The 19,388-nt window shown below is 33.3% G+C and overlaps 1 protein-coding gene across 1 annotated transcript in view; it reads left to right on the top strand.

The window, feature by feature from the left end:
• The window catches only part of unc80 (unc80, NALCN channel complex subunit), a gene marked incomplete in the record, with an annotated part of 366,946 nt that overhangs the window by 296,076 nt on the left and 51,482 nt on the right, over positions 1-19,388 (top strand). Inside the window, 6 exon segments of the mRNA XM_081749034.1 lie at positions 583-728; positions 2,593-2,767; positions 3,946-4,095; positions 6,247-6,450; positions 11,788-11,904; positions 16,229-16,372. Of these exon segments, the coding sequence (XP_081605160.1) occupies positions 583-728; positions 2,593-2,767; positions 3,946-4,095; positions 6,247-6,450; positions 11,788-11,904; positions 16,229-16,372 (936 nt within the window).

Raw genomic sequence — 19,388 nt, 5'->3', positions numbered from 1 at the left:
TGTTGTTTTCGGGTTTTTCATTATTGACGAAATATCTGAAACTGTATATGCAAGAGAGACAAGAATGTCATTTGTTATTCCTCAAAACCTTAGTCTCTCTGTATGTGTTACAGTATCGTGAAACCTAATTCGAAAAAAAAATAATCAAATGCCATCTTCGAGTTTTACATCCTACACTTATGCTGACTATGCTAAAGGAGACAATGATGATGAGAAATGAATGAAATGGTGGAATGAAGAAAGTGGGAGGAAACGGGAGAACCCCGAGGTAACCCACACACACGGTGTTTGTCCACCACAAAGTTCACTTGGAGCGAGCTGGGATCGAACCAAGGAGTCCATGCACCAGAGGTGAACGCTCTACCACCGTAGCCCCAGAGTTATTATATTTAGAATATATGGCAAATTGAAGACAATCAGTATTTTGATCATTTCATTTAAAATTATATTATTATATTTTCTTAATTTACATAGAAAATTATATTGTATTGAAAGATTTAATTTTCTGATCAGTTATTTGTGCAACTTCATTTCCATTGAGTAGTTTTGTTCCTTTATAAATACAAATCTCTCGTTTTTCAGATTATTTTGGAAGCCATATTACCATGTTATCTACAACATATCAGAGATCCTTCTTACACATCGGAAGGAAAAGGAGAAAAAGAAATCATTTACCAACTTGCTATAGCCGTTAAGACTTTAGTTAATAATTGTGAAGCTCTAGCAAAGTAAGTTTATTTCTTTTAAATATAGGAATTGAAAATTTAATAATGTTTCTGTATTAGGTTACATCTTCTATTTATCGTAATGTAAGGTCGTAAAGAAGCAGATGTGAAATAGAGTGCTTACTCGATATCGTGGCTTAGATCGTCACATGCGGGGGTGTTGTTCTTCATAATATTGCAGATTTTCTTTACTTCAAAAATAAATATTTCTACCTCATCTACTTGATAAATGACACATTCATGAGAGAAAAACAGCCATCCAAGTTGTGGGATATTCTGAAACACATCAAGCAGCCTCCACGTGCCTTCCACACATATCTTTTGTCAATGGCATTATTTTGAAATTATGATTTTTGAAATTTCTACCTTGAAAGACCGTTTTCGCAATGATTTCTTGGATGATCTTAACGCAGATACCTCCACCTTCGCACATGTTGCTTTCCGTGAAAGTTCGTCCTTCGTTGATCCTGTAAGAAAGTTTACGTTGCCAACGCAGTCTTATCCTTTTCGGAAAGGCTGATTTACCGAATCGTGCAGTGAAGTCACATCGCATATCCTCCATGCTCTTGTCAGAATCCACATATTAAAGTGCCCATACACTTCCAATAAGACCTTTTTCCAGACTGTAGAAGCTCGTGTCAGGCATCCGATGTAGAGTGAGAAGATTCCGTGTACAAAGACCGCTGCTAAAAAATGTACAGAACTTATTCACATATATTTCCAACACTATTACAGGGGATAGCAAAACATTTTAACTACCCTGTACATTGTAGAGAAGCATACATCATTTGGAGTGTGTCAAATGATGCAAAACAGTTTCTGATATGAACATTTCATTTTTATCTACTGTATTTTTTAACTAATAACTAATATTAGTGTAATTTAACCCTTTTAGGATTTCCACTTTTTGAGGTAAATTTTAGACTTTCCCTCAAACAGCTACTGCTTCCTTACTATTTATCGTAGGATCATGGTTCATACCTCGTTTTTTCAGGATAGTTCATACTTTCCAACGAAACCACTCGCTTGTCCGTATTACACACCCAAAACGGGAAAAAAAATAAAAAAACAGATATTTGGATTTTTTTTTTTTTAATTTTTGTTCCCCTCTGGCCCGAGCATGGGTTTATATAGGGATCTGAATTTTAAAAAAAATATTTTGTTATGTACATAATAGGTGAGCAAAATTTCATTCTTGTATCTTGAAAACTGAGGTCGGAAGAAATTTTTGAAAGTCTGAAGGTTACCTATTTTTTCGTATATGTATATACATTTATATATAAAATATTTTAAAAATGTACTGCATCATTCCTATTTGACCTAGAATCATGGTTCAAACGCCATTTTCTTCAATATAGCGAGTCCTTTCCAATGGTATCACTCACATATCCGTATCATATATCTGAACCGGAAAAATAGGGAAAAACCGGACATTTTTTTCTGAAAAAATCACCTCTCGGACCCCGACTCTGGTTTCACTTAGGGATCTCAGAAAAATTTGAGAAATACCCAAAGGTACACACAATGCGTATGCAAAGTTTCAATCTGATATCTTGAAAAATAAAGGCGTGAAAAAGTTTTGAAATTTGCCTTCAGAAAAAAAAGTCGTGCCCCTCCGCCCCAACTCGGAGCCGCCAAGTTGACTATCTGGTTCTAAAACGCATCTGGGGTCCATCCTTGACTTGACTAATAAAACAACTGGCTTAAATACCTGTTATAGAACCTAAATAAGCAGTCAAAGACGATACTATGATATAGTAATAAAAGTTAACAAAAATCCTAAAAGTGTCAAATAATAAATTATTCATGTTAGTTTATAATTATAATCTTAGTTGGCTACTTTGGTGTTCTAATACTTGTTTTTCAGAAATTATAATGGTCCTCAGAAATCCAGTCCAGATCACAAAGGTTCGAGTCAGAGGAATTACAGCCGAGGTCCGTACTCACCTGGATATGATTTCGATGAGGATTCACATTCAAAATACATGAGTGATCATAGTAGAAGCAAAATAATATATGAGAGAGATATGGAAGATTCAGAGGTAATATTTATAGTTTGCTATATTATGATAAACTTCTACATAACAACTACTGTAAATAAACAGAATTTGCTTTTGTAACACTAGTTCAATTAATTACTGATTTCAACTACATCAGCTACGATAAACATGCTGTAATCGCGCATTACACAAGCACAGTAATCGAGTCGGGCCTGAAACAAAATGTATTCTTTGAATATTTACACATTGTGATAAACGTCGATATTATATTTGAATATAATTTCATAGAACTAAATAGTTTCATTGAATTCTCATAAGATATTTTAAACATTAAAAAAATCATTGTTCATTTATGTTTTACAACAGAAGTAAAGTGGACTTTTATTTTAAAATAAAGTGGAAAGATACACATGCATGTTTAAAGCTAATAAAAGCCAACTTTAAAGAGTCGAGGGGGAGGACAAGAGAATTTACTTTTGTTCGGAACAGATATCAGCCCTTTCTTGAGCTCTTTGAACCAACTAGAATATTCTATATCTACTAACAAAAGAAGGAAACAACCGATGTTTTTTTTACACACCAGATTCTCTAAAGGTGCGAATTCACACACAAAGGATGAAACAGTGACCGACTGGATCGGGATTCGAACACGGTCATAAGGTGCTCGGAAAAAGGACACAGGTTTGTCCAATCACAGCACGGGTCTGTGGTACAATTCACTAGTCCAAGATGAGAGCACCGACCTCGAGAGTAAGAGAGTAAATGGCTGTTCTGGGAAGCGGATTGGGTATCGTAGTGATTAACTCATCGGCACGGTATGCCGGAGGTCCCGGCTTCGAACCTCGGTTCAGTCAGTCGCTTTTTCACTCTTTGTTTGTTATAGAATATTCTAATCACCAAAGATACCAAAAGTGTTTTAAGTCCATAGATATTTACATAAGAAATACTTGTAGCCACAGAGACGAACTGAGGTTATTATTTGCAAATTAGCATTTTTCAAGTTTCATCAATTTTGGACCCCCATGATTTATCCCTTAGGTATTCTTACTTATGAGATATACAGTGTATTTGTAATTAAACATATGATATAAATTTTACATTTCATTCTTGAAACAGCATCCATCAATGCTTATAAGTGTACTAGTAAAAAATAAATATATATATGTATAACATTAATTATTGTAGAGTTATTTTCAACAGTATTTATTTCCATTTTTTAGGTTTTACGAAATGAATTTCGTCGTCCAAGAGACATACTTCTTTCTATAGTAGCAGAATTTCTCACCACGTGCTCTGCAAGATTACCAGAACTTAATAAGAAAGGACAAGATGGGAAGACTATAGAGCTGTTAGATATTAGATCTCATGTTGTAAGTATACCTTCTGAACTTGTCATGGTCACTTGAATATTAATTTTCAAAATATTGGAGTTTATAATAATAATAATAGAGAGATGTCCAGAAAGACTAGACGTTTTGGCATATCACGGCAGTGGGGGGGGGGGGGGCTTGAGTCGCATTTTTAGTGTCAGAACGTTGCCAAACTCAGTATGCATCGAGCTATGGTAGCGCGAGGACTATGACGCTCTTATTGTGCTTTCTGTGACATGTTACAATGCGCGCTGGAATAGAAAATCCCGCCTCTTGTGAGATGCGTTTTATGATTAGGTTTTAGTTGGCAAAAAAACACAAGCCAGTTGAAATCCATTGCCAACTGTGAGAAGTGTACGGACATAGAATAATGGTTTTTTTTTTCACGACAACGCACGGCCATACACAACCAGGCGTACCTGAGATTTATTGGATGGGTTTGGATGGGAGGAGTTCGATCACCCACCATACAGCCTGGATTTGACGCTGAGAGACTACCACTTCTTCCCAGCGATGAAGACATAGCTCGCTACACAATGCTTTAATGCTGACGCTGAACTGCATGCCGGTGCAAGCCAGTGGTTGAAATCGCAGGCGCCAGATTTTTACCGCGACGGTGTTGAAAAACTTGTGCCACGGTATGATAAATGCCTTAATTTTGCATGGCGATTATGTGGAAAAATAGCTTAATAATATACCTTTCAAATGTATATAATACAATTTGGTTTGTTCATTCTGTTACTTTTTTTTTTTATTTCAAAACGTCTGTTATTTTGTGGTCAACTCTCGTATAAATTATGGTCTTTCTTTTCGCTCATGAAGAACTTTAGCTCGCCAGATGTTGAATTCGTGATCGGCACATTGAATCTTAAGAACATTATTTTTGACTTGCTTGATATTCCGTCTCCTTCCTCTCAACCTCTGAGCAAAACATTTGTTCTTAGTGATTGCAAAATATTAGAAGAACTGAAATTCTTAACTTCAGTTCTCGATTTTTTAAGCTAGTGTCTGTGTATCACTGCAAATATATTCATAAATAACTTGAACAGTTTAAGTAGTTAACATATCAACGTTTTATATCCATACTCGAATGGCCATTTGCGACACAGAGCCTGCATGTAGACATCTGTTGCATATTTTTCCTAATCTTATTGTCAGTTATGTGGCCAAATTTTGATAATTGTTTGTTAATTCTCCTCAATGATATACGGGTGAAAGTTGATTTTCTATGTTATACATGTAAGACAGTCAGTAGTGACTAGATTTCTTCCTGCTACTTTCGTACTGATTAATGATGAAAAAAGTTACTATTTCAAGAGGTTAAACAAGTAGAAAAATCAATTATAGCTCGTGACAATAAATATACCTGTAAGAGAAAAATGAATTGAACTTTGGTTGTCATGGTGTTGCATTTGAAACGACTGCCTTGCGCCTGTGCAGAAGTGTTTGCTTTGATGTGCTGTAACTAATGTATTAAACAGTTAGTACAAGTATCAAAGTAAAAATGTTATGTGGAAGACGTTTCAATGCTGTTAAGACAATCTGTCAGTTTAGTAAGATGATATTTCAACAACGCCGAGCTTATGCCAACTTTTTTGCATCAAACTTATGTCCTTCCATGTAATTTAATTTAATCAAATAATGAAACACTGAGAATCTCTGTATTAATGGCAAAATAAGATTGTTTATAATCACAAAAGTTTCAAATTAACATTACACTTAGCATTCCACTTAACAGACTACAGTATTAAACACAGTATAAATTTCTTTAGTTCAAATGAATTTGAACATCTTGTTACGTCATAAGGTAATAAAGTGAGCTTGTACTTTTAACAAGGGATTTACTGATCCATATATTCTGCTGCCAAGCGTACACGGAAGAAACAATGTCGTGAACATAATGCGTGAAGTTTCGTTTTAGTAGACGTCTAAACGAATGAACGAGCATCCCAAGAAGATGACAACAGATGGACTGCAAGACTGTTTTGACAAGTGGTATGAACGCTGGTAGAAGTGTGTTACTGCCGAAGGTGGTGTATGAGAAGTTATCTTTCATTTGCAATAAAAGTCGCTAGTCACTATAAAAATTCGGTATATTTTTGACTGTACTGGTCAAAACTTAATTTATACCTTTTTATTTATTTGTTTCAGCGTTTGGCTGATGTTGCTCATAGTTTACTGAAAGTCTCACCATATGACCCAGACACAATGGCCTGTAGGGGGCTTCAAAAATACATGAGCGAAATTCTTCCTTCTACAGAGTGGACCAATGAAGCTATGAGACCAGCTTTGATAACCATACTTAGGCGATTAGACAAAACGTTCAGTAAGATCTACAAAAAGCCTTCCATTCGTGTAAGTATAATTAGTACAATCAGATGTAAATTCCTATCTTGTTTGTGACATTTTTAAAGCCAGCAGTTTATAGTATTCAACTTTTAGTTAGATGTCAAACATTTTTTATAATTATTAAATGCAATATAAAAGTCTTTTATAGAGTATCTTCCTTTTTATAGTGCCTTTACTTCAAAATAACTGAGAAACTGAACATCATTACAACTATATTGTGTTCTTGATTATGTTGTAATATGGAAGAAAGTAAGAAATGTCCTTAAAGCATTGCGTATAATCTGCAAGTCTTCTTCAGGAAACAACAGCGTTATGGAGAGAAATGTAGAATTCTTTGTAATGACCAATATATATGTATTGAAAGCAATGATCCTTTAATTGCATGCTGCTTTGTAAGTACAGTCGCAATTGGAAGTGAAGATACGCATTCTTTTTCATGGGAACTCAAACCGAAAACACTATTATCATTTGCTAGTTTCGTTACTTAAACAGAGCCTGCATTCAGTTACTCACTGTAACTCTTTCCTCTTCAAAAGCTAAGTATAAAAAGTAAGTAGAGGATTGATGAATTTTAGGGGTTAAATTCCAAAGTTGGTCGTCTGTTTCTAGCAAAATTTTGAAAATTTACCGGGAAGAAATGGATCATTTACTCGTTTGTGTGCTTGATAATATGTAAGAAGAGCAGAAGTTGTGTTTAGTTTTCTTTATAAGCGGTTATAAGCATGGAACTATTTGGCAAGCGGAGAGAACTATTTCGCGCAAGGTTACCGCATTGTTGGATTGTGGGATAGTAGCGAACATGTGTATTCTGAAAATGCCTGCAGGTGTAGAGAGACGCTCCAGTTGGTATCCTTACGCAGAGAGGTGAAATTACAGTATTAACAAATAGGTCCAAACTTCCCTAACCCTGCACTACCCTATTTATCCTTGCCTTACTCTACTCTACTCTACTCTACTCTACTCTATTCTATTATACCTTTCTAAAGTGAACCTAAAAATTGATGATTTTTAAATTTTCTTAGCTTTTTTTTCGGTTTTTGTCGAAAACTATGCAAACGACCAACTTCGGAATAAATGCCAATTTTAAAGGAACTACAAAAAGAAATATGAAGGGTAGAATTTAAAGAGATTCAAGTAATAAAGATATAACTAAGACATATGCTGAGGCCGTACTTACGCACAGGTCACAGAAGCCCGGGTCCAAGGCGGCAAATTTCCAGAGAGAGCATGATTTGCCTAATTTGGATTTTGAAAATGTTTTTAGTGTGTTTGGTAATGCCAAAGCAAGAAGATCATTGTCGGAGTTGAATTTAGATACTATTAAGCTGACTAATTGTATTTGGAAACTTACTGACAATACTGTGCTAAATTTTCTGTAGACTATTATTTATTATTGTAGTTTTAGTCATTTTTTATTTTATTGTATATCCTAGAAACACACTATAATGTTTCGTCCATTGTTGGTTTTTGTGTTGTTTCTTTGGCTTAGAGATAACTCAATATGAACAAATAAGGGAAGGGGGCACAAAATTTTCTTTGGTCTATGGATGTAAAATACATAATATGGGCTTACATATACTATAACATAGCATAAAATTTACATAAATCAAAAACTCAAACTGTACGATATACTATCGAATCTTTTTATGTACTAACCAAAGTTGCCGTTAAATTTAAATTAGGGTAAAGTACATAAAAATTGGGACATCATGATCTATTATTTCTAACAAAAATACAAACTGTAATTTTGGAACACTTTAAGTAATTCATTAGCATGCCATAATTAATTATTTTAGTAAAGAGACAAACAGTAATTTTTACATATCTTACATAATTCTTCAAATGGTGTAAGGTTACAACTATGCCTTTTTTTTCCTGATCAGAGAAATCACTGCCTTGCTACTTTTACTTCATTCCTTGTCTTAGCAGGAGTTATTACATACTCTTAATGGACCGAAATCTTAATATCTCATTCTTTGTGGAAAGACCCTGCTCTTTTTTTTTTCTTTCACTTTATTTCTGCACATATGCTGGGACTGAGTACCATATTTACCTGTTCAACAATGCTTCAAGAGCTTTATTTTTTTCCACTGGTATAAAACACAAAAGCTATTAAGTATGCCAACCATTCACTTATCTTTCCTACTCCATTATGTTGAGCCGAAAGAAAATTGCAGTGAGAGACAACTGAAAGCCGTACTCTGTTCTTAGTTTAATATCTATATTAGTAATATCTATGTAATAACTGTGTTTTCTAGAGTGTCCTGTTTGTGCACTATAACAATTTTAAATCCTTTTAGCATTTTTGGTAACTTTCATTACCATGGCGTAGTATCGTCTTTGACTGCTTATTTAGGTTTTGTAACAGGTATTTAAGCCGGTTTTCTTTTATTTATTTATTTTTTCTATTGGTCAAGCCAAAGATGGGCCAGAGAACTTCCGAGATGCGTTTTGGAACCGGATGGTCAACTTGATGGGGCCAAGTGTTGGCGGAGGGGTGTGACCTTTTTATTTTTTCTTAAGGCGAATTTCAAAAAAAAAAAAAAAAAAAAAAAAAAACATGCCTTTAGTTTACAAGATATCACATTGAAACTTTGCAAACAGATTGTGTGTACCTTTGGATATTTATCAAATTTTTCTGAGATCCCTATGCAAAACCGGGGCCGGGCCCGAGGGAAGTAAGTGTTCCGAGGGTGTGATGTTTTTCAGAAAAATTTCCCATTTTTTCCGGTTCAGGTGTATGATACGGACATGTCAGTGGTACCGTTGGAAAGGGCTCATTATACTAAAGAAAATGGCGTTTGAATCATGACTTGAGATCAAATAGTAATGATGCAGTACATTTTTGAATTTTATATATATACATGAAAATGGGTCATCTTCAAACTTTCAAAAAAATTTTCCGACCTCAGGTTTCAAGATATAAGATTGAAATGTTGCACATATATTATGTACATAACAATGTATCTTTTAACAAACATTCAGATCATATACGTGCACCCAGGCTGGCCAGAGGGGCGCAAAATTCCGAAAAACATTTTTTCGAAAAATCTCCCGATTTTTCCCAATTTTCCTGTTTTTGGTGTATAATACGGACAAGGAGGTAGTACCGTTGGAAAGTATGATTTATCCTGAAAACAACAAGGTATGAACCATGATCCTATGACAAATAGGAAGGAAGCAGTAGCTGTTTGAGTGAAAGTCTAAAATTTACCTCAAAAAGTGGAAATCCTAAAAGGGTTAAAGATACTTTAATATTATCTCTTACTAATTGAATATATTCAAAGTGGGATATTCTTTAGAACACAGAGGGAAATGAAAATTGAAATATCTTAAAAACAATATATTCTGCGACTTAATTTGTTAGTGAGTTTGAAAGGGCCCAAAATGGTTAATTGGTTTCAAAGTTATGAGAAGGAGGTCATATATGATGCAGGCGCACAGATTTGCTGTGCTAGACCGTTATTAAGACCATATTCCAACGATTTTAATCCAATTATTTCAAATTGGCTGATTTACGACATAACAGTGTGCTTTTACAACCTTAGAAATATCAGAGAGAAGCACTAAAGCAAAGGAGGGGAGAGACAAGGTAAAACATGTGTATACAGTGTACATGTAGTCATAAACTCAGGAGTAGTATGGCTGCAAAACTTTTCTTTTTTTGTCACCACTCTTCTCCTCTCCATGTGCTTTACTGAGAAGAGAAGCTGGAAGCCATGACGTCATAGAGCAATAAGTTTTTAAAAAATACTGTTATAAGCCTTTACCATTATCTTCAAAGATATCAAAACTGCGAGGAGTTAGTAATGTTTCTTATAAGATAAAAATGGTAGTAAATTTATATTCCTAGTAGGCTGAAATAATTTCCGTTATTTCGGATACTTCAGCGAGTATCAATTTTCAAAAACCAGAGCGACTTAAAAATCATATTCAAAAGATCTACACATGCTTTGTGCTTCAACATCAGTGGAAATTTTTCATACTGTTTGATACAACGTATGGAATACATAACTAAAGTGCTCACCTATTTGTATCCCTTAATGCAGAATAAACTTTTCTGTGTTTCGATTACATATATGAGTAAGCTTTAACGAGGGTTAATAAAGTTTAATTAGTGTGATAAATGCACTTAACATATTAATAATAACCCAGTTTTATATTTGTTATTTTATCACACCTATCACACTTACATACATATACGAGACGCGTTCGGAAAGTAACCATCGATTGGTCATTGTGCGTGAAGTAGTGGGGGCAGTGCTACCATCTTTGAACAGACTTGCGCAGTAAATTAGTATGCATCCAGCCGTGGTAGAGTGAAGGTTGTCTGATCACGAGTTTCACTTTTGTAACATCTCAAAATGTGTACTGCAATAGCTAACTCAGCCAAGTGCGAGATGCGAGATGTTATACTTTTTTTATGGCAAAACATATTCGAAAGAAGCTATTCATCGGGGACTTTGTGCCACGTATAGATCAAGTGTGATGAGTGAAGGAGTTGTTCGTGAATGGATTCGTTCATTTAAAAGTGGACGAACAAACATTTATGACGAAGAGAGGAGTGGCAAGTTATCAGTGACCACTGGTAAATTCGTTCGAAAATTGATGGAAAAATTTGTGAAAATCAACGTTTCACACTCTCCGAGCTTTGTGACGAATTTCCACAAAATTTAAGTAGGTACAGGCGTGAGATTTTTATGCTGATGGAGTTTCTAAGCTAGTGAAAAGAAAGGATAAGTGCTGGAATGTTTATGGAAACTATGTTGAAAACTAGAGCAAAGACATAGTTTTTGGATTATATAATAATTCTTCTTATCTACTTTGATGTTTCTTTTTTAACCAATTGGAGGTTACTTACGGAACGGCCCTCGTAATATTGTGGGGGGATGTACAAGAGTATGACTTTAATCTTACAGTCAGTTTTTATTTTTATTTTTCAAAAATACGTTACTTTGTATTAAAATTAGTACATAAGTTATATAAATTGAAAATTTTCCACTGGTGTAGAAGCGTCAAGCACGTGAAGATGTTACTGCTTAATATGATTTAAGTCGCTGTGGTTCTTGAATATGAATACTCTCTAAAATTATTTCAGCCTACTAGGAATACTGAAAGATTACTACAATTTTGTCTTGTAAAATGTATTCTGTACGTCCTATTAGTGCATGTTTCTTATAATTTATTAGTGTTTCTTGTAGGGCAAAACACTTGAAAAATAAGATGAGAGTTTTTTTTAAAAGGATATATGTTTTACCTAATGAGTATGATGGTATAAAATATTTGTAAATAATGTAAAAGTTAACTATTTTAATAAAATTCTCGTTCATTCATGTTCCATAGCGTCACACTGATTGGGACGCAGCAGCAGGACTTCTAAAAGGAATTTATGAAACGCTGTCACGTTATCCTTACATTATTCATATGCAACATATCAAAACATTAATAAACACCTGTCAGGTATGGAATAAATTATATAGTATAATTTTTATATAATATGTATAAAATAGTCTTTCATATAAATATTTACAAGGGCTGGATAAAAAAAATAATGGCAACATTGTTATAATTCGTACCTGGCTTTATGCACAGAACACCTGCTATATATTTCAATGTAATTGCTTTCCATCTCTATCTCGTTCTGCCATAAGTGTAGAAGGCGCCGTACACCGTCAGCGTGTCAATCTTTGTTGATAGATGACCCTCCATATGCCACTGATGGTCTTCTCTTGGGTCGCGGTGCTTTTCGAGAAGTTGTTTCTTCATTTTAGCGAAGAGGTCGTTTACGAAGTCACTTAAAACATTGTTGTGCACTACACCAACGTGCCATTTCAATCTTGATCCACGGACGTCGTTTCTCTTTCCGAAACATACTGCACTGTTTCTTTTGACTGAATAACACACAGTCGCTACCACTAGCCACACTTCATCGCCTCACATTCTCCTATCATCTGCCGAACTCTTGTAAAGTCGAGATACACCTCCTTTTGTAAGAATAATGTTATCACTACTTTTTATCTAAACTGTCTAGTAGTGGGTAAATAAATATTTCAAAGCTAATTGACTTACTAGTAATAAGATTTTGAAGCGTTCGTAACTGATCTTAGGCAATTGCACTTCACATGTATTTGTGTGAGTATTTTTGTGTATGTGTATGTTTGTTCCACTAGAACTTTAATAAAATTTGCCTTTAATGAAATTTGTGAAGCTTGGGAAGAAATCCTCTTGCTTGCGGCCGAATTTACCCAAGAAGTAAGAAGTAAAAGTGGGACAAAATCAACTCCAATAACAAAATAATTTTCCACAATAACGTTCGTGAAAAGTATTAGATATTGATTAATACTCGTATTGTGTATACATTCTTCAAGTCTTACCAATCTTGGTTGTTGTTTTGGGTTAAAATCGGTCAAGCATAAACGTGTGAATTATTTACCTAATCTTGAAAGATAGGTTTTATCATAAATATGGTTTTAAAAAAATCCGTTACTTTCAAAGAATTACTTCAATTGATTTCAGGAAACGTGTTTAGCGATTTTTTATTTATTTTATTTTATTTATTTATTTATTTTAAGGAACTTGGCTCGGGCTATCTTTAAAGCCTCTCAGTATTGCCTGAAGTTGAAATAAGTCAGAAGTAAAGGAGTGAATTGACCAATCGTACAAAAAAAAGTTTATTTTTCCTAGAAATCACTAGATTTTCATGACAAATGGCACATTTAGTTTAAGGTTTCTCAGTGGGATTTATTGCTTAAAGTTGAATTCGCGGATTAGTAGCACTGTCGCCATTGATATAGTAGCCAATGTATGTGCCTTAGTGCACGGAGTCCTGGGTTCAATTCCGGTGAGAGATCATCAAAATATGAACACGTTACGTTGATTTGGATTGTACCCTGACGTGTAGGTCCACGTCTCGGAATTACTTTTGTGCTGTAAAAGAAACTTCAACAAAAAACAACAATAGTATTGGATTCACATCCAACTTGAAATAATTTTAGGATAACTTTCATAAAGAAATTTCCGACTTTCATGTACATCATGTGTTATGTTTAATTATTTATTTATTATCATTATAATGCTTAAAAGTTAATCCTGGCAGTTGGAGCTCAACTTGGTAAAAAGTGAGATGATGAAATCCACCATTAAAAAAGAAAAAAAAAACTAATTTCTGCGGAGCCCGTTACCTCATTTTTATTACAAATTCAAAATTTCCAATTAAAAGATGATAAATTCTTTTAATTGATTATAGATTATTATTTTTAATGTTATATATGTGTGTATATATATTGTGCTTTTACTAATGTTGCACCAAATAACCTACAAATGTAATGCTAGTAGTCATGTGTAAATCATAAACTTTAGCCACGATCACTGTCACAGGAGATACTTCAGAATAGTTAACGACTTATTTCATTCCAATCACGAATATATGTAACATGTTCTACATACTTATATTGCTTTATTGCAATGTATGTTTAACTTACAGAGCCTCTTAAACCATAATAAATATAACTTGAAATAGAGCCTAAACAAATCGTTTTGTAAACTCTATTAACATTCCAATATATCCTGACATAGCAAGAGGTAAACTAATACCTGTTGTGTATCAGGGTTCAGTCACACTTTTCCGAATAATTTTATTCCATATGCAAGTTACTTGTGACAAGCAATAATTTATGTCTAGTACATCTAAATACCATCTGAACAAAGGATAATGACTTAAGGTATAGATGCTTAAACATGCGTTTTTGTACGTTCATATGCACTAACTTTTATATATATATATATATATATATATATATATATATATATATTTAATATATATATATATATAATAGAACACATCAGTTTTAATTTTGACAAAAGAATAATATATTAACTAGCTACAGGGTCTGTTGTCCAGTTAACAAGAGGTAGGCTGAATGGAAAACATGTGAAATAATCCTTTTGATTGTGGCTCAGGAAACTTATTGATACGAGTTGTGTCCACTGATGTTCTGGATCATCACGAAAGTCGTTCTTGGGCAAATTTGCCGAAGTAGAAATGTAGATTATTTGCGTTCTCGTACCTGATAATTGTAGAATTATTCCATTTCATGTACAATCATTAGGCACAGTTCCTAATCCTTTCATTTTCCGAAATGAATTTCCCATAGTCCCTCCCTCACATATGACTCTTCAAAATCTCGAAACATACTTAAATTGTGCCTTACACCCGTAAAATTGGATAGAAAATCAAAATAATCAGATAAAATAAATTAGAGTTAGTTTACGTGAAACATGTATTTATCGAAAATTTATACTTAAGTTCCATGGTGGGGGCGCGGTGGCTCAGTGGTAGAGCGTTCACCTCCGGTGTTTGGGGTCCCTGGTTCGATCCCAGCTTGCGCCGTGTGGACTTTGTGGTGGACAAACACCGTGCTCGTGGGTTTTCTCGGGGTTCTCCCGTTTCCTCCCACTTTCTTTATCCCACAATTTCACTCATCTCCCATCATCACCGTCTCCTTTAGCCTAAACGGCATAATCGTGGGTCGTAAAACTTAAAGATTTCATTTCATTTTTTAAGTTCCATGGTGGCTTAGCCAACGAAGGGGAAAAACCGCTGATTAGAAAAAATACATCGTGTAGTTTTTGAACTTAGCACAGTTGTGGGGTACACTGCTCCAAACGACATGCTAAAAGTCTCCGAGGATATAGAATCAGCGGGTGGTGGAAAGGGAGTTAAAGGTAGTTTGTTTCAAGTGTTCTTAAATATCTTAAAAACAATAGGGTTTAACAATAGCCTTTCAAGTACAAAATTAACCACATTAAATTTCCTACGAGAATAGTCGTGTATATTTATATAAATTCAAAGATCAATAGATAGAGGGTGATTAAAAGAACATATTTAGAGAACTGTTTATTGTAACTAAAAGTATTCAGGTAACCTTTAGAAAAAACTCATGCTTATACACGAATGCACAAAGACATTACACAACTTTGTGCACAAACACACTAATGCCAATCGCTTTTGTACAAGTCGCTTGCGCGTCGCGACTCACACCCGTGCCCGTGCGTTAGTGTGTTTGTGCACGAAGTTGTGTATTGCCTTTATATATTGTTGTATAGGCATGAGATTTCTTTCTAAAGCTTATTTTTAGTTGCAATAAGATTTTTTTTAAATATGTAGTTTTCATCTCCCGATTCTATCAAAGAAAAGTGTAGAAATATATTCGTAGAATATTTTATGTAGTTTAATTTTGTACTTGAAGTGTTTTTTGCTAGACCCGTAACTTTTGTGATATTTAAGAAAATCTTGAAGAAACTAACTTTAAACCCTCTAGCAGATCCCTCATCCTCGCGAACTTTTAATATATCGTTTAGGGAACTGTCCCTCACAACTGCCAAATTTCAAAACTACACGATGTATTTATCTTTCTATTTTTCCTACGTTGACTTGACTATAATTCCTTAAAAGGTAGTTGTAATTTTTGGTTCAAATTTGTCTACGTTAAATTATATTTTCGATAAACTTCAAGATATTTTTTAAATATAAAAGTTAGAATAATGACTCGTATCGTTGTAAAGTAGTGAATATTGCAACGGATTATGAATATTTTTCTTATTATTGCCTCCTTAACATGGACTTCATTTTAAGCATAATGTGCTTCTTTTCTAAAAATTAGTTTGAAATATGGTTTAAGTATAACTTTTTTTTTAACATTTCACTATATGTTCATAAATTTTACATTTTATTGTATTTTCGTTGTGAATGGACTAAATTTATTAGTTTAAACATTTTTCTCAGTCTTTAATTATTGGAGATGCAAACGGACCAGGAATGTCAGAGGGTGTGTCATCAGCAACAGTGGCCTTAATGAGTCAAGTTCCTCCTCCACATTTTTGCTCTACCGTAGTCAGACTAATAGCATTGCAAATATTGGCGATTGGGGTAAGTAGTGTATATAGAGAAATTGGTATGTTTATTTTTACATTTTACATTTACTGTATATCAATTTCGCTAATGAAGACAAACCATACACCGAAACTAAACCTGATACTAGAACGAAAAGCGAGAATTCTAACAATTCGATTGCTTCGAAGTTTTTCGCGTATTGTACGAGATTAACAATAATATGTAATCCTCTGTAGAAAAGAAAAGAAAAAGAAAATAGAAAGAAAGAAAAAAGAAAACGAAAGAGTGATTTTTCTTTTTGCAACGCTAAGATATTATCCTAGTATTAAAATAGCTTGTTTATGAAAACACCTTTTTTTATGAAGTAAAATAAAAAGCCATATGTCATTACATTATATTTATTGCTTTTTTTTACTTGGCAGTAGAACTTTATAGTAAATTAAATGGAGTTGTAAATTCTGTAAAACTTACATAGATGATAATGTTTGATGTCCATATACTTAATTCAGTGTCGTATGTGACGTATGGATCTTCCTACTTCATCCTCAAACTTGCAAAATGATGAGAAATAAAATTTAAAATATAGTTAATTTAAAAGAATTAAAAATATCCTTAATTTTTTTTACGAAATTCCTAAGTACACTCTGGATAGAAAGGATATGTTCTAAGGGGGCATGTTTGTAGAATTTCATTTATTGTAAGGAAATGAAACCATAGGACGTATTTCTGTTTTCTTGTTTTCTGATAAAATAAATCAGAAGTTTCGTTCCTTTTAATTTACTAATAATTCGAATAAAATTTAAATGTATAGGTTTTTGGATTGAAAATTGTATGATAGATGGTATGTGTATTTCCCGGATGCATAAGCTATTGTAATTTTAAAATAGTGTATAAACAATATGAGATTTTTTTTATAAGAGAAGAGAAAAACTTTTTACTTAAACGAAAGAAACAAATTCCTTTCGAAATTAATGAGGAACGGAATACCTAACTTTTCCAGGGAAGAAATTGACAACATTTTGTAAAAACAGAAAATTAATGTAAATGAAACGAAATTGACAACTAAACGATGAACATTATTTATGAATATGTTTCTTGTCGAAAGATAAGTAATTATTGACGAAACATTATGATATACTGTAACAATATTATGATATACGATATTAGTATATTGTAATTATTTGCATTCATTTTCTATTTTAAAATTATAATGTGTATTTTTAGTATTTGACAATTTTCATATACTTACATATACCATTGGAACCAATTTGATTTATTAAATATACTATATAATTTTCTATATATAGTGGTAATGATATTTTTAGAACTCTTGTATAAAACTGCATGCTCAATTGAGGTTTTTCTTCACTTGTAAGTCTATGTTAATACGTAAATTAATTTATTAGTGTTTTAGCTGTGTGTCTCAACTCTGATTTAAGCAGAGAAATAATAATTGAACCTAATGTGTTTATCACATGTCATCTAAGTAGGAAACCGTATGATTATCTAGTGTTCTTTGTGGATTTTATTGACAGGAAATTCACTTTCCTTAGTACGTGTACAAGTATTATAAATCAGTAAAGTATAAAATACAAGCATTGTTAATAATGTTTATTCAAAGCTGGGAGTAATTTCGTTCAATAACTTGAGCTTGGATTTCTTAGGTAGGGCAATTGTGTTTCTTCTTATCTTGTAAAGGAATTATTATTAATTGATCAAAATAAATATATAAATTAAATAAAAATAATAAAAGTAACTTTTTGAACTGCTATACAAGTGTGTACGATATATGTTCCAGTTGAAATTCAGTGTATATTATTTTTAATATTGTAAAATAAGAAATAAAACAAAGATGATCAATATAGGTTATGGGGAAAAATAAATGTGATTTAAAAAAAGAAAAAATACTCTGTGCTTTCTGAAGTCCTTTTTAGTAGTCTATCTCTTGTATTAAAGTTCAAGCCTTCCGTGTAATAGGCTCAACTCCAATGTAACTAACCAAAAGCGAATGTATGTATTATTCCTTGCATGTGACGTATCTTCTATTAACATAAAAGAGAATAACTTGTCACTGCATTATTCTCATTTTATAATTTGCTGTTTACACCAACATTTAAAATAACAAGAAATTTTAGAATAACTCAAAAATATAAACTCACGTAATATTAAGATAATACGCAAAAGAAGTTTAAACAATTTTCTGCTAATGTTGCAAGTGTGCGTTCTTTCGGAGACTTTGTTTAAAGTCGATACACTACTTTCACCCTTTTCTATTTATTTCCACTTGAAATATACAAATGGCCAGATTGCCAGTGAGTGACTCTTTCGATTTCTATTCCCTCTTGTTTTCTGTTAACAATTACAATTTTGAAATATATATATACGTAAATCAAAACCTAAGTCCAATTATTTAACCAAAGTCTGTTGTTGTAGGCTGTAGTTAACATTTACATCAATAGTTGAGATAAAGGATATACACAGGTACACTTAAATTGAAAACTATATCATGTATTCGACCTTTATTAATATAGGGTACATCAAAAGTCCGGGGCTATAGACCAACTCAGTTATGAGTAAAGACAAGGAAAAATGGAAGAGAGAAAAGTTGTTGGAAATAAGTGGTTTTTAATCGAAAATGGTGATTTTTTTTTTAAATTGTACTAGCCTTTTGGACTCCACACTGGTAAAACGAATTATGTTAGATGAAAAAACAACTTCGTCACTTTAACAGGCTGTTCCCTTTGCCCCTCCCCATACCAACAATACAGCAGTATTAGGAAATGAATTCAAGATGTTCTACATTTCCTCACATAACAATGTGCATGTTGCGCATGTCATTTTTGCATTTCTTTGCGTTCCGTTCGAACAACTTGCTGAAATGGAAACATTGCTTTTTCATTTAAGGCGGCGCATCAGTCTGGAGCCCAAACAGCTGATGTGATTGGAAACATTCCTCCATTTAGATTGAAAATCATCCATTTCCGATATCTTTATTCTTTTTTCCGTTTTTTTTTTTTTCGTATCCTTACTTAAATTATAATGGAATTGGTCT

This window comes from Thermobia domestica, chromosome 2 (genome assembly GCF_964235325.1).
Source record: "Thermobia domestica chromosome 2, izTheDome1.hap1.1, whole genome shotgun sequence".
NCBI classification, from domain to species: Eukaryota; Metazoa; Arthropoda; class Insecta; order Zygentoma; family Lepismatidae; genus Thermobia; species Thermobia domestica.
The sequence above is the reverse complement of the archived record's forward strand: the minus strand, read 5'-3'. Positions and strand labels throughout refer to the sequence as shown.